This window comes from Blennius ocellaris (assembly GCF_963422515.1).
Source record: "Blennius ocellaris genome assembly, chromosome: 18".
In the NCBI taxonomy this organism is placed as follows: domain Eukaryota; kingdom Metazoa; phylum Chordata; class Actinopteri; order Blenniiformes; family Blenniidae; genus Blennius; species Blennius ocellaris.
This window is the reverse complement of record NC_137667.1, coordinates 1,307,924-1,321,225: the sequence shown is the minus strand read 5'-3', so window position 1 is coordinate 1,321,225 and position 13,302 is coordinate 1,307,924. Positions and strand designations below refer to the sequence as shown.

The 13,302-nt window shown below is 48.3% G+C and overlaps 1 protein-coding gene across 1 annotated transcript; it reads right to left on the bottom strand.

Annotated features, from left to right (window-relative positions):
* Nucleotides 1-1,075: 1,075 nt before the first annotated feature.
* Nucleotides 1,076-12,467, bottom strand: amd1 (adenosylmethionine decarboxylase 1). The gene is made up of 9 exons (XM_080513579.1): nucleotides 12,128-12,467; nucleotides 8,257-8,343; nucleotides 7,393-7,519; nucleotides 7,178-7,280; nucleotides 6,314-6,356; nucleotides 4,039-4,183; nucleotides 2,996-3,088; nucleotides 2,750-2,905; nucleotides 1,076-1,700 (listed from the first exon to the last, which is right to left on the bottom strand). The coding sequence occupies exons 1-9, from the start codon at nucleotides 12,238-12,240 to the stop codon at nucleotides 1,557-1,559; spliced, it is 1,011 nt and encodes a 336-aa protein (XP_080369705.1). The 5' UTR covers nucleotides 12,241-12,467; the 3' UTR covers nucleotides 1,076-1,556.
* Between the last annotated feature and the right edge of the window lie 835 nt (nucleotides 12,468-13,302).

Here is a 13,302-nt window from a genome sequence, read left to right as displayed (position 1 = left end):
TTTTTGTATAAAATTCTACCATTCAACTGCAAAAAACGGCTTCGAGTTCACTGTATATATAAAAAAAGAAAAAGAAAGAAAAAAGAAAGAAAGGAGAGCAATGATTCACACCAACGAGGCAAAAAAAGAAAGAAAAAAAAAAAAGACTTGAATCCAAAAAGACGGGGCTCCGATACTCCAAATGCCAAGTAACTCCGTGAAAAAGTAACGGGACTTAACCGTGTGTGTGTGTGTGTGTGGGGGGGGGGGGGTCAGGTTGGTCCTCGCCTTCCACCGACACGGGGCTTCTCAGAGCGTGTGTGTGTGTGTGTGTGTGTGTGTGTGTGTGTCAACACTAGATTCCATATAGAAACGTGGCAGATCTTTAAAATAAACTTGTTTAATTGCAGTGCAAAAAGTTTGTCCAAAAAAAAAAAAAAACCTGCTCCACGCTTTGAGAAGCGCCGCGTTAGCGACAGGAAGCCACGGCGCTACGCTACTATTGGGGGGAGGGGGGGTGGTCGGGGTCACATGTTCTGTGGAGTCACAGGATCCCGGGGAACAAACGCACCGGTGGTGGTGGTGGTGGTGGCGGCGGCGGGGGAGGGGGGGGGACTCGCACAAAGAGAACTGCTGGGGGAGTCACGTTTTTTTTCGGAGCTACGTTTAAAAAAAAAAAAAGAAAAAGAAAAGTTGCGTGTGGGCCACAATCAATTTTAATAAATCGGCAGCTTATGGCGGTTGGTTGGTTGCATGTTGTGGAATGATCCGGGGGCCCTGGCATGCTCAGACTGGCGCTTCTCCATTGTGCTGCTGCACGGCGCTCTATGGAGGGGGGGGGGGGGGGGCGAGGGGAGGTAAGGGGGGTAAGGGGGGTAAGGGGGGGGACGATGGATATTATGTGGCTCAAAAAAGAAAAACGCTTTGCTGGGCAACTAAGCGAAAAAAAGTGTGCGATTCATTCGGTCCCATTGAGAGGATGCAGGCCGCGGCCAGGAGGGGGGGGGGGGGGGGGGGGGGGGTCAGGTGGGGGGGGGTGAGGACGCTCCTGGACCAATACATTCAGCTGAAACCTGCTCTGCTCACTGGAGGACTGTACATTCAGATCAGAATGGGGGGGTTGAAGGGGGGGGTCCTGATAGAATCTAACTCTAGATCGCACCGCGAGACATATGTGGATGGTCTTTAGGGGGGGGGGTTGGGGGGGGCGCCGGTCTGAGCATGCCAGGGGGCCGGGGCTAGTGGGGGCGGAAGCCCTGTCTGTGGGGGATGCGGGGGGAGACCTGCAGGAAGGGGGGGGGCCGCCCGGAACAGAGCGCGTTCAATTCCTCTACATGCACTTCAAGGTCACGGCAAGAGTGAGCGAGAATATCGAGACGGAGAGACGAGCGTTCATGCGGGGGGCCTACGTCACGGGGGGGGCGACCACGACGGCAGCCGGGCGTCGGGGGTGGGGAGGGGGAGGGGGAGGGGGAGGGGGAGGGGGGGGAAGACGACAAGCTCTCTACGGGAGGCGGGCGACGGCGGGGCCCCGGGACGCCGCCGTCTTTCTTGCGCCGCTTCTTCATGGTCGACCCTCAACTCTGCTGGTTCTGCTGACGGGTCTTTGTGTAACTTGTGAAAACGAAGTTGTAGTCGTTGAACTGAGCCAGCTGGCGGTCCAGGCGCTTGAAGCCCTCCAGCTTCTGGGCGGACGAGAAGACGCTGCGGCATTTGGAGCTCTGTGGAGAGGGGGGGGGGGGGGGGGCGGGGTTAAGGCCTGGTTACCACGGCAACGAATACTTGGCTGTTTACACAACACCATCGACGTTCTGATCCCGAGTTTTTAAACCGGTATTGAATTCACATGAAAAACATTTAAATTTACTCCGTTTTTCTCAATCAGATTTTAAATTTTTTTTTTTAAATGTGCTTGTTTTTCTGAATTAATCAGATAATTATGATAATTTTTTTTAAAAATGTGCTTGTTTTTCTGAATTAATCAGATAATTATGAGAATTTTTTTTAAAAATGTGCTTGTTTTTCTGAATTAATCAGAAATATATAAAAATTGTATATTTGCACATTTTTAAAAATTCAATCAGATAATGATGGGAAAATTGCTTTTTTTTTAAATTAATCTGATAATTATGAGAAAAAATTTAAAAAATGCTTGTTTTTCTGAATTAATCAGATAATTATGAGAAATTTTTAAAAAATGTGCTTGTTTTTCTGAATTAATCAGAAATATATAAAAATTGTATATTTGCACATTTTTTAAAATTCAATCAGATAATGATGGGAAAATTGCTATTTTTTCTGAATGAATCTGATAATTATGAGAATTTTTTTAAATTTGCTTGTTTTTCTGACTTAATTAGAAATTTATAACAATTTTATAATGCACGTTTTTTTTTATTAAATCAGATAATGAAAAAATTTGCAAATTTTTCTAAATTAATCAGATACAGAAATGTAAAAAATTTGCAAATTTTCCTGAATTTATGAGAACTCTGGTTCAGTTTTTCTGAATGTTAGATAATTATCTCATTCTCATTAATTCAGAATTAATTCTCTCAAAAAAGAAAAAAAAAAGCTGAATTTTTTTATACAATTAATTTCCTCATGAAATAATTATGTCATAAATTCAGAAAAAAGTTTAAATATCCTTTAATATCTCATTTAAATGGTTCATGTGAATGTAAACAAACATGGCGGCCCCCCACAGTGGCTCGTGTTCTCCAGCGCCCCCGGGGGCGGGGGGGAGGAACTGCAGCCCCTGACGACCCACCTGATTCACAAAGAGCGTGGTCACAAACTTCCCCGGCTTGAACACGTCCACCACCTTCCGCACCAGCTCGTCGTAGGACGTCTGGGACAGGTTGGTCTCGAAGCTGACGTAGGAGAACTCCGGCTCGGGGGTGATGTGGATGGTCCAGTAAGTTCCCTGCAGGGGGGGAGGGGGAGGGGGCGGGGTTAAACACTGGTCCAGAGCGGCGGCGGTGGCGGAGACGGACGTAGGACGTAGGACACTCACATCAGTCTTCATCCCGTTCATTGAATATCCACACGGGTTGAACATTGTGGCGTCAATCACAGAACCTGGGATCAGGTCACGAATTCCACTCATCTGGAAGCAGAAGGACGAGACGAAGACGTTCAGGACGGACCGACGTCTCCGGGCTGGACGGACGTCCACAGGGTTTTTTTTATTCAATCAGAATGATGGAAAAATTGCAATTTTTTCTGAATTAATCTGATAATGAGAATTTTTTTTTAAATGTGCTTGTTTTTCTGAATTAATCAAATTCATAGCAATTTTATATTTGCATGTTTTTTTTAAATTAAATCAGATGGAAAAATTGCATTTTTTTCTGAATTAATCCAATAATGAGAATGTTTTTTAAATGTGCTTGTTTTTCTGAATTAATCCAATAATTCTGAGAAATTTTTTAAAAATGTGCTTGTTTTTCTGAATTAATCAAATTCATAGCAATTTTATATTTGCATGTTTTTTTTAAATTAAATCAGATGGAAAAATTGCAATTTTTTCTGAATTAATCCAATAATGAGAATGTTTTTTAAATGTGCTTGTTTTTCCTGAATTAATGCGATAATTATGAGAATTTTTTAAAAAATGTGCTTGTTTTTCTGAATTAATCAGAAATTTAGAAAAATTGTATATTTGCGCATTTTAAAAAATTATATCAGATAATTATGAAAAAATTGCTAATTTTTCAGAATTGGATACTTATCTCATTGAGAGTTCTCATAAATTCAGAACGTGAAATGTTAATTTTTTGCAAATTTTTTTAATTTTTTCATCATCTGATTTAATTAAAACGCGCAAATATAAAATTGTTACAAATTTCTGATTAATTCAGGAAAAACAAGCCTTTTTTATATTTTCTCATCTTAAAAAGCAGAAGGACGAGAGCGAAGACGTTCAGGACGGATCGACGTCTTCCAGGCTGGACAAACGTCCACAAGGTTCCCCCCACCTAAACTACCATGTTCTTCTCGCAATCGCTTCATTTGCAAAGTCTGCAGAGTCGTCAGAGTAATGGGATTACTTCTTACACGAGTGACATCACTTGCAGAAACACCATCTTTCATGTAGAACTGGTCCATAATGGCTGGATCGAGGTCACTCATCAGAACTTCCAGCGTCTGATCGGCGTGCTTGTTCTCCCAGAACTCCGGCAGGTCCAGGGTGAAGAGGTACCTGCAGACACGGGCGGAGGGAGGAGCTCCGTCAGGCGCCGCCCGAACCTTCATCGCCGCGGCGACACGGCGGCGCCGCAGAACACGAGCAACATGAAACTGTTAAGACTTCTGGTTCCAATGTTTGGTTCTAAAGACGAGATCAGCTGATGAATCAATGGGAGAGAAAAACTCAATGCAAACAGCAGAGGGCGCATCCTGGTCTTTATAGTTTTAATAGTCCCTCCGTCTCCCAACGCGTCCCTCCCGTCTCCAAAGGCGTCCCTCCCGTCTCACAACGCGTCCCCCATCCCTCCGTCTCCCAACGCGTCCCTCCGTCTCCAAAGGCGTCCACCCGTCTCACAACGCGTCCCTCCCGTCTCCCAACGCGTCCCCCATCCCTCCGTCTCCCAACGCGTCCCTCCCGTCTCCAAAGGCGTCCCTCCCGTCTCCCAACACGTCCCCATCCCTCCAGTCTCCCAACACGTCCCTCCCGTCTCCAAAGGCGTCCACCCGTCTCACAACGCGTCCCTCCCGTCTCCCAACGGCGTCCCTCCCGTCTCCAAAGGCGTCCACCCGTCTCCCAACGCGTCCCTCCCGTCTCCAAAGGCGTCCACCCGTCTCACAACGCGTCCCTCCCGTCTCCAAAGGAGTCCACCCGTCTCACAACGCGTCCCTCCCGTCTCCAAAGGCGTCCACCCGTCTCACAACGCGTCCCTCCCGTCTCCCAACCGCGTCCCTCCCGTCTCCAAAGGCGTCCACCCGTCTCCCAACACATCCCTCCCGTCTCCAAACGCGTCCCCCCCGTCTCACAACGCGTCCCTCCCGTCTCCCAACGGCGTCCCTCCCGTCTCCAAAGGCGTCCCTCCCGTCTCACAACGCGTCCCTCCCGTCTCACAACGCGTCCCTCCCGTCTCCCAACGGCGTCCCTCCCGTCTCCCAACGCGTCCCTCCCGTCTCCAAAGGCGTCCACCCGTCTCACAACGCGTCCCTCCCGTCTCCAAAGGAGTCCACCCGTCTCACAACGCGTCCCTCCCGTCTCCAAAGGCGTCCACCCGTCTCACAACGCGTCCCCCCCGTCTCCCAACCGCGTCCCTCCCGTCTCCCAACCGCGTCCCTCCCGTCTCCCAACCGCGTCCCTCCCGTCTCCCAACCGCGTCCCTCCCGTCTCCCAACCGCGTCCCTCCCGTCTCCAAAGGCGTCCACCCGTCTCCCAACGCGTCCCCCCCGTCTCCAAACGCGTCCCCCCCGTCTCCAAACGCGTCCCCCCCGTCTCCAAACGCGTCCTCCCCGTCTCCAAACGCGTCCCCCCCGTCTCCAAACGCGTCCCTCCCGTCTCCCAATCAGAAAGGAGGCTTAAAGCTTCCTTTAGCCTAGGAAACACTGATGCTTCCTTTAGCCTAGGAAACACATGCTTCCTTTAGAGCCTACTTTAGCCTAGGAAACACCGATGCCTCCTTTAGCCTAGGAAACACCGATGCCTCCTTTAGCCTAGGAAACACCGATGCCTCCTTTAGCGCCTCCTTTAGCCTAAACACCGATGCTTCCTTTAGCCTAGGAAACACTGATGCCTCCTTTACCAAAGGAGACCAGCCTTTCCTAAATCCTTGTAGGCAGCTGTTCCAATAATCAGACATTCTTTAGAAACGCATCGAGAACTTAGTTTTGTTTTTTTTAGCTTTTGCTGGTTTCTAGAAGAGTTTCTTCATAGTCGACGTGATGAACGTGCAAACAGGCCTCCAGTTCAGTGACGGTACCTCCACGTCAGAATAAGAGTATTGAAAAGAAAGCCAGAAATTAGTGTTGATTTAACAGAAATTAAAAAAAACAAAAAAAACACCATTTTGGTCACGATATCTTGACTTTATTCTCGACGTGCTTCGCCGGCGGTCAACATGCGACGCAGAGTTTCGGGGACAAACTCGTTGGGACTCGAGCAGCCGTCTTGCACCAAGAGTCCAAATGACTCTGGAAGCGGGTCGCGAGACGGCGGACGCCAAATTCCTGAGCCACACGTCTGCGCAGGCGCCCGTCGACAACGCTCCGACGGAATCCGACGGTCCACGTCGGGACGCGTCCCGTAAAAAGCCACGATCTCGAAAACAGAAGAAAAAAAAACCCCCACCCCAGCGTGGATTTAGAGGATACGTACCAGCAGTCAGAGTTCAGCCGTCCCATACAGTAGGCGGCGCCGTCTGCAGGAAGACAAGACCAGAGACACTCCTTTACATTTCTAACTGACAAGCAAATTCCTGAGATAATTACATGGAAGTAAAAACGCCCGAGGGCCGATCTATACGCCACGTCAAGCAAACACAACAAAAACATTGACGCTTGTTCAACCTGGAGGACAAACAGCAAACGCCTTGCTAAAAGGTCTCACGCTAAAACAGCAACAACACGTCAGTGCCAGAAGTTAAACTACGTCGGGATTTCCACAAACCCAGTCATGGAGCAGAGTTTCAGTCTAAAAGTCCCTCTTGGTGATTCTAGCGAGAACAGGCTCAGCGTTGCCAGATTGGACGGGGTTTCCACCCAATTCCTGGAGAACCAGCTTTGGGTTTCATTCCTTCTTTTATTTGACGTGTTCTTTATTTCACATATAGTTTTAGTACCAGTCTCTCCACAGGTTGAGATCGGAGGCTGGGATTTTACGTCGCGTTTTGGCCGGAAGCAGCGAGTCAGATCTGGCAACCCTGAAGACGACGTGGCTTTAACGGTACAAAGTACCCTAGGTACTAAAGTTTACTGTTGATTTATTGAAGAACAAACACGGCCGGTCAACTGGTGAATCCGGAGCTCCACTCCTAGAGGTAGTGGTTATTGCCCCGTGTGACATCACAAAGGGAAAATGTCTGAGTGACCTATACGAGCACACGTTCGCTAAAAACCATAAGCAAGTGAAGGAGACGACAGACGTTCTTCATGGGGACATGGGGGGGACAGACATCGGTTAGAAAACCATTAGAAGGTGAATTTTACACGACAAAAAAAAAAAAAAAAAAAAGTCTCATACTTGGGAAAATCTGACTGAGGAAGTCCACTTCCTCCTGGAAGTTCCGATGAGGGAACTCTTGATGGGTTGGCTTCATAAAGTTCTTGCGAGAGTAGAAGAAATTCTGCAAGACAGCAGGGAGAGACGGGGTGTCTAGTGTCCCCCGCGATCAAGCAAGAAGACAAAAACGAACGAGGTGTGTGTGTGTGTGTGTGGTAAAAGCCTCGTGTCCTCACCTCGATGGCGTCGAAGCCGCAGTACTCCCTGGCGAGTTCCAGCAGAGGCACCAGTGCTTGCAGTAAGAGGGTGGTTCCGCATGTCTTCAAAATGAAACGTCTCTTGGAGACAAACATGCTACTCTCACTGCGAGACACAAGAGCAGAGGAGGGCGTCAAACCGACGTACACTTTCCCGCTCCGGTGTGAGAACATGCATCGTTTCACGGACGTTTAAATTCCCGCCGGAGGAGCCGACGGCGGTCTGCAACCATTTCACAGCAAATCTAATTTACCTGGAGCCACAAAATACCTTTGAAATGAGGCGAAAACAAGCTTGAAGTGTTTTATCTGTACAGTAGATTTCAAACTAAAACTGTGTCTTATGCTGCACTTATGAAGTTTTAAGAAACAATTTAAGAATCTGAAACATTCCGGAGCCGTTTTTGTACCCGATTTTAGAGTTTCCACCCTCTTGACGGAATTTTAAAACGGATTATTAATCCCTTGATGAATTGTAAATATTAGTACGTACAAGGATTAACGGTGACTCGAGCACAGAAAGGAGGAAATCCACCAAAAACACTTTTAACAGGGACTTCTAGAGTCTTTAAGGTAATTTGTGTCTCTTCCAAGCAGTTTGCGCGACCCCTTTAGAGATGAAAGTGATTTTCTTGCGTGTAACTAAACCTTTATTCAGGTACGAGTTAGTTAAAGAGGTTGCAGACCCCCCCCCTCCTCGTGCTCGGCCAACAAATCAAAGAAAAAAGGGACGTCCCGGTGTGAAGTCCCACACCGGAGAAGGCAGACTGCCGCCGTCAGCAAGCGGCTTACGGCCGGGCTAATCCGGCGCGTCGCCTCGGCGAGGACGCCGCCAACACTCACCTGAGTATATAAGCTTCCTGCTTGTCAGTCTTTGTCACACTTATGATCAAACAGTGCACATTCTCCAAGAGCTTGTCCCACTCAAACCTGCGGGACAGGGGGACAGGAGGGGGGTGGGGGACAGGGTTAGCTGGGGGGGGGACTCAAGAGTCTGAAGTGAAAACACAAGACTTAAAACAAATATTTAAAATATAATCGAGGGAGCGCTGGGAGACGTCGCTACACATCGTCCAAGACGAAAGACAACCTCTTTGGTCCCACGCCACATCGCGAGACTGGTTTCAAGATGGCCGCCGCCATGCTCTTGCGACCAAAGAAAATCTGCGATAAAAACGAGACCATCGGAAATTTGGAGACGATGGCGGCGCTGCTACGACCTGCGTCAATTAACCAACCAATAGGAAAGCAGGACGAAGGGACGTAGTGATCAGCGAGACACTGAAAAAAATAAAAGTATGTGGGAACTAAACTACAGAGATGAAGGTTGTGCGGCAAGACAAAGAGCTTTATTCACTCTAAAAGCAGACTGGACACACCAGGACCACAATTCGTTGGTCCATAATTAGTTTTTAACCTGAAACTGACTGACTTTTTTCAAATTTTCAACCATAGCCGTTCCAGCAGCTGCCACCGTGTGGCAGTAAGGAGCCTACTGTGGGTATAATCTACCGACACAGCAGGAGAAGCAGCCAATAGTTGACCAGCTTTCAACAAGATGGCGGAGGCGCCTGCCGACGTGTCGCCTTGAGAAAACGAGAGAAAAGCGAAACACCGGGAGGGAAAACTTCACGACAAAAGCAATCCAGAGTGTGGAAGCGCTTCACACTCACACGTTTGTATTTGTACCCAACTAACGCTCATTGGGCTTTTCAGCCATTTCACAGAAAGTATTGAAATAAAGACAATTGTGTTTCTTGATGAATTCATGTTTTTATTAAATCACCTTCCAATAAAGCCAAACGATTAATCGAATAACTATAAAAACAAGAGCATAACCGATCAGGCCGCCCTGCCAATCAGCCCTACGGCACTCTCCTTACACGAAATTGAACAAGATGTTCTGAACTGAGCAGCGACCAGGTGATCACTTCCGTCATGTCTGTGCATTGTACGCCAGTAGATTTGCATACAGTAAACGAGTTCCTCAACCCTGATCCGACTTCAGCTTGAGCAATCATCTGGTTCTTATCAGGCCAGGTGTCAACCTGCGGTTTCAGGTGAACGGATCACATTTCTTTGAGCCCTTATGACGAGCGTCAACAGGGAACCAAGCGCCTTCACTCAAAAACCCAGTTAGAAAGTATGAAAAACAACACGGCCCGGGCAGAAGACGTCGTCCAGCACAAGCTACACGACTCCAGAGGTCGTCATCTGGAACGCACGTCAACGCCGGTTCTGACCGGGCCCAAGGAGAGTCCATCGTTTATTTAACTCTTCCCACCGACGGAGGCAGGGGTGTAGCCCAAGGTGGAGCGCTGCACTTGTCATTCGCTCAACCGTCACCGTGAAGCCCTGACACAAAGCAGCAGGCCGGTCCAACTGGTTTCGTTGGGCTTTAGTGGGACAGACGAGTGACACGTCGAAGATCGGCCAAGACTTGCAGACGCCGACGTCATCCAACCTCACGGCCACAAGACGTTTCTCCACCACCAACAACAAAAAAAGACATCTGGAGACACTAAAGAACACGACGCGGGTTATAAACCTTTAGATATCCACTTCGCCCATATTTACCACCTCCATAGCCATTTCATACATTAAACAAAATCAGCGTCACGAGAAGGCTTTTATTCGGAAAATGTTCCGTGGAAATAACCGTTGACGTCCGTATAAACCCTATAGGAGCTTCAGGTTCACCTGCAGGCGTCGCCAACACTTCCTCCTTGCAACCAGAGTCAAAACACTAAAGAATTGGGGGCGAAGATGATCCCGACCTCTGCCGTTCAAGCCGCCGGCACCGAGCAGACGCTCCACGAGCGTGGCCATTTTACTACCTCACACGTCGGAACTCGCCGGCTCCATACCAAAGGGACGGAAGTCACCCGAGACCTCGGCCGGGTTCCGTCTCACCGAGCAGCCCGGGCTATTTCTGGTGGCTCGGCAGGATCAGGTTTTCCCCGCGAGACAAGGGAGTTCTCCCTGAAAAGAGCAGATTAGACTCCCACAAACGCTCTGGGCTGCTGAGAGGACGGCAAACTGTGCCACATTTCATGTGCGGATGTGAAACGGTCGGCCGACCTCTGCTTGCTCGACGGTCACGAGGGGCGGTGAGACTCTGGCGGCGGCGGCAGCAACGCAAGCCAGCTCCACATTTGTGAATCAGATGCCCTTGTGGACTTATTTGGACATTGGCTGGAGTCCAGCGGGCCTGATCCACCGACGGTGTCCCTCTTGAGCTGATAATCTGCCCTCTGACGGGATATTAATACCGGTGCGGCCACACATTTGTCCTCTGATCGCACAACTATCGCCGAATCGTCTTTGTGAACGCTGTCGAGCGGGTTTGTTTTTTTTCTCTCCGTACAAAAGACATGAAGACAACCTGGAGTTAAACAGCAGCCTGGCCTGCCTCATGTTTAACAACCACGTGCCACGGCAGGAGAGCGGTTGTAGTATTCAAAGAGATGAAAGCGGAATGCGTGCAGACGCTTTGAACTCTGCCCTACTGATCTCCTGCTTCTCAGAGGCGAGACGAGCAAGGTTCAAAGGCAAAAAAAAAGAAAAAGTCACACTGAATTCTGAATGTCTTGGGAGCACACATGTCAAGAAGCCAAGGGGGGGTGGTAGTGTGGGGGGGGGGGACCCCCGACCAATCAGAGGAGCTGGGAGGGGAGAGCCTGCATGACTGCAAACGTGACCCGGAGCACTACTGATTCCTGTCGTGTGGGACTGAGTCAGCATGTGGGAAAGAAGCCATACTCCAAAACAACACACTCAATATTCATCTGCATAGAAACTTCCTTGTAGAAGCGTGCTCCCCTCTGTGCAGCAATAAAAACTGGAATTTAGAGCCACAAAAAAAAAAAGAAAAAAAAGTTAAACTTCTGGGACTTGGTCAGGATTTGAGGTCTTTCTCCTCTGTGTAGTGTGAACACCCCAGCAGGAGACGTGATCCGGTCCAGGGTTCTGGTGGTTCCGGGTCTCGAGGCGAGCAAGACACGAGGGACGAGAGAGGGACCCGAGCACATGCTTCACGTCCTCCTCTTCCTCAGGAGGAAGATGATGAGGGGGGGGGGGGGGGGGGCGCTGTCTAACTAATCCACTCGGATCTACACTTGCAAAATATACATATATGGGAGGAAAAAGTCCAAGTAAATAATGTGACAAGATTCATCCGCAGCACGAGGCAGCAGCGGGTTCACGATGCGAACACCCGAGGATTCAGATCTCTGGAGGGGGAGGGGGGAGGGGGGGGGGGCGAGTAACTATGCTTTAAAAATAAAAGATTGAAACAAAAGGTGGGGTGAAAAAAACACGTTGTCAAGCAGTTGAAGTCAACACCCGGGGGGGCTGAGGCCGACACACGCGGGCTGAAAAGTCCCGGGTGAGGAATGAATGACTCAGCGTGGAAGTGGCCGTGTTAAAGGGGGAGGTGGCCATTTTTGAATGACGACGTTATTCACCAGATGGAGGCTCCGGCCTCTCACCCTCACTCTCTCCCGGACCGTATCCACAACACAACACGAAGCAGAGTTTTGTTTTTCTCAACAAATAAAAACGTGTATAAAAAGGGAAACAAAACAACCGTAGCGCGACGGGAGGCAGCCCGGGTGTGCGCGAGCTTCCGCCGCGGGAGAAAGACAGAGGGAGAGAGGGGGGGAGTGAGAGAGAGAGAGAGAGACGCCACACCGCGGACGGGGAAGTCACCCACCTTGGGATGGTGCGGAGGTCCCCGGTTCCTTTGGTCTCGTCCTGGCGAGAAAACCACACTTCCAGCAGCTTCTCGGTCCCCTCGAAGAAATGTGCACCGTTATCTTCCATCATGAGACGACAAACGACCGACAAAAAAAAAAAAAAAAAAAATTGTATATATATATATAGAGAGATATATATATTAAACGTTGCTTGTAACGTTCACGGATTAGTTAATCCTTCCCTCGACCGGTTATAATTTACTGAGGTTACAGTCCTTTAAGCGATCCAGGTGTTGATTTTCTTGAGTTTCCGTCTTCCCTTTTGCAGAGAATAGCGTTAGCGAGTGCTAGCTAATATCGCCGGCCATACTGTGTAAAGCGCTGGGCGACGAGCGCGCTCCGCTTTAATACCCTGGCTCTTTGCCTACGTCACTCCAGCCACGGGCCAATCCCGCGGCACGGCCTCGGCGTGGGCTTTGTGATTGGCCGAGAGCCCTGTCGATCATACGCGAACCCGGATGTCGTTTGTTTGTTTTGGTTTTTTTTGACACTTTACGCATAATTTCACGTATCGGCGCCGCGTCGTGACGACATTTACGGTGTATAAACACGCGTTTGATAGGTACGATTAAGACCCTTTTGTTTTCTGTGTGGTAAATCAGTTTATTGTGTCAACATTTACTCTTACAACAACTTTGTTGTTACCACAAATAAATACACAATCCTGACTCCAAGTGACACAGACACAGATCATATTCCATAAAGAATATTGTGACAAAACAGTAAAAGCAACTAAAATATCTATCTATCTATCTATCTATCTCGTGTCCCAAAAGACCCTGAGGTTGGAGAAACCAGGCGGTTTTCAGCGAAAACCTTCAAAATGTTCAATACAATTTTATTATGCTGATAAATCATAGCATTTCGTCCAAAAGTGACCATATTGATAGAATATATACATTTAAAAAGCTTTGAAAACAAACAAATCCATACAATAATGGCTAAAAAATATATATTAGAAATAAATAAATTAATGGAAAACAGGAGTTAAGTGGTTGTCAAAACATCAGGTTGGCTTCCTCTGCATTTTCCCTGAAGGAGTTTTCTCTTTTCTTGTAACCTTTTGATATATATATATATATATATATATATATATATATATATATATATACTGCTTCATATCAGAAATCAT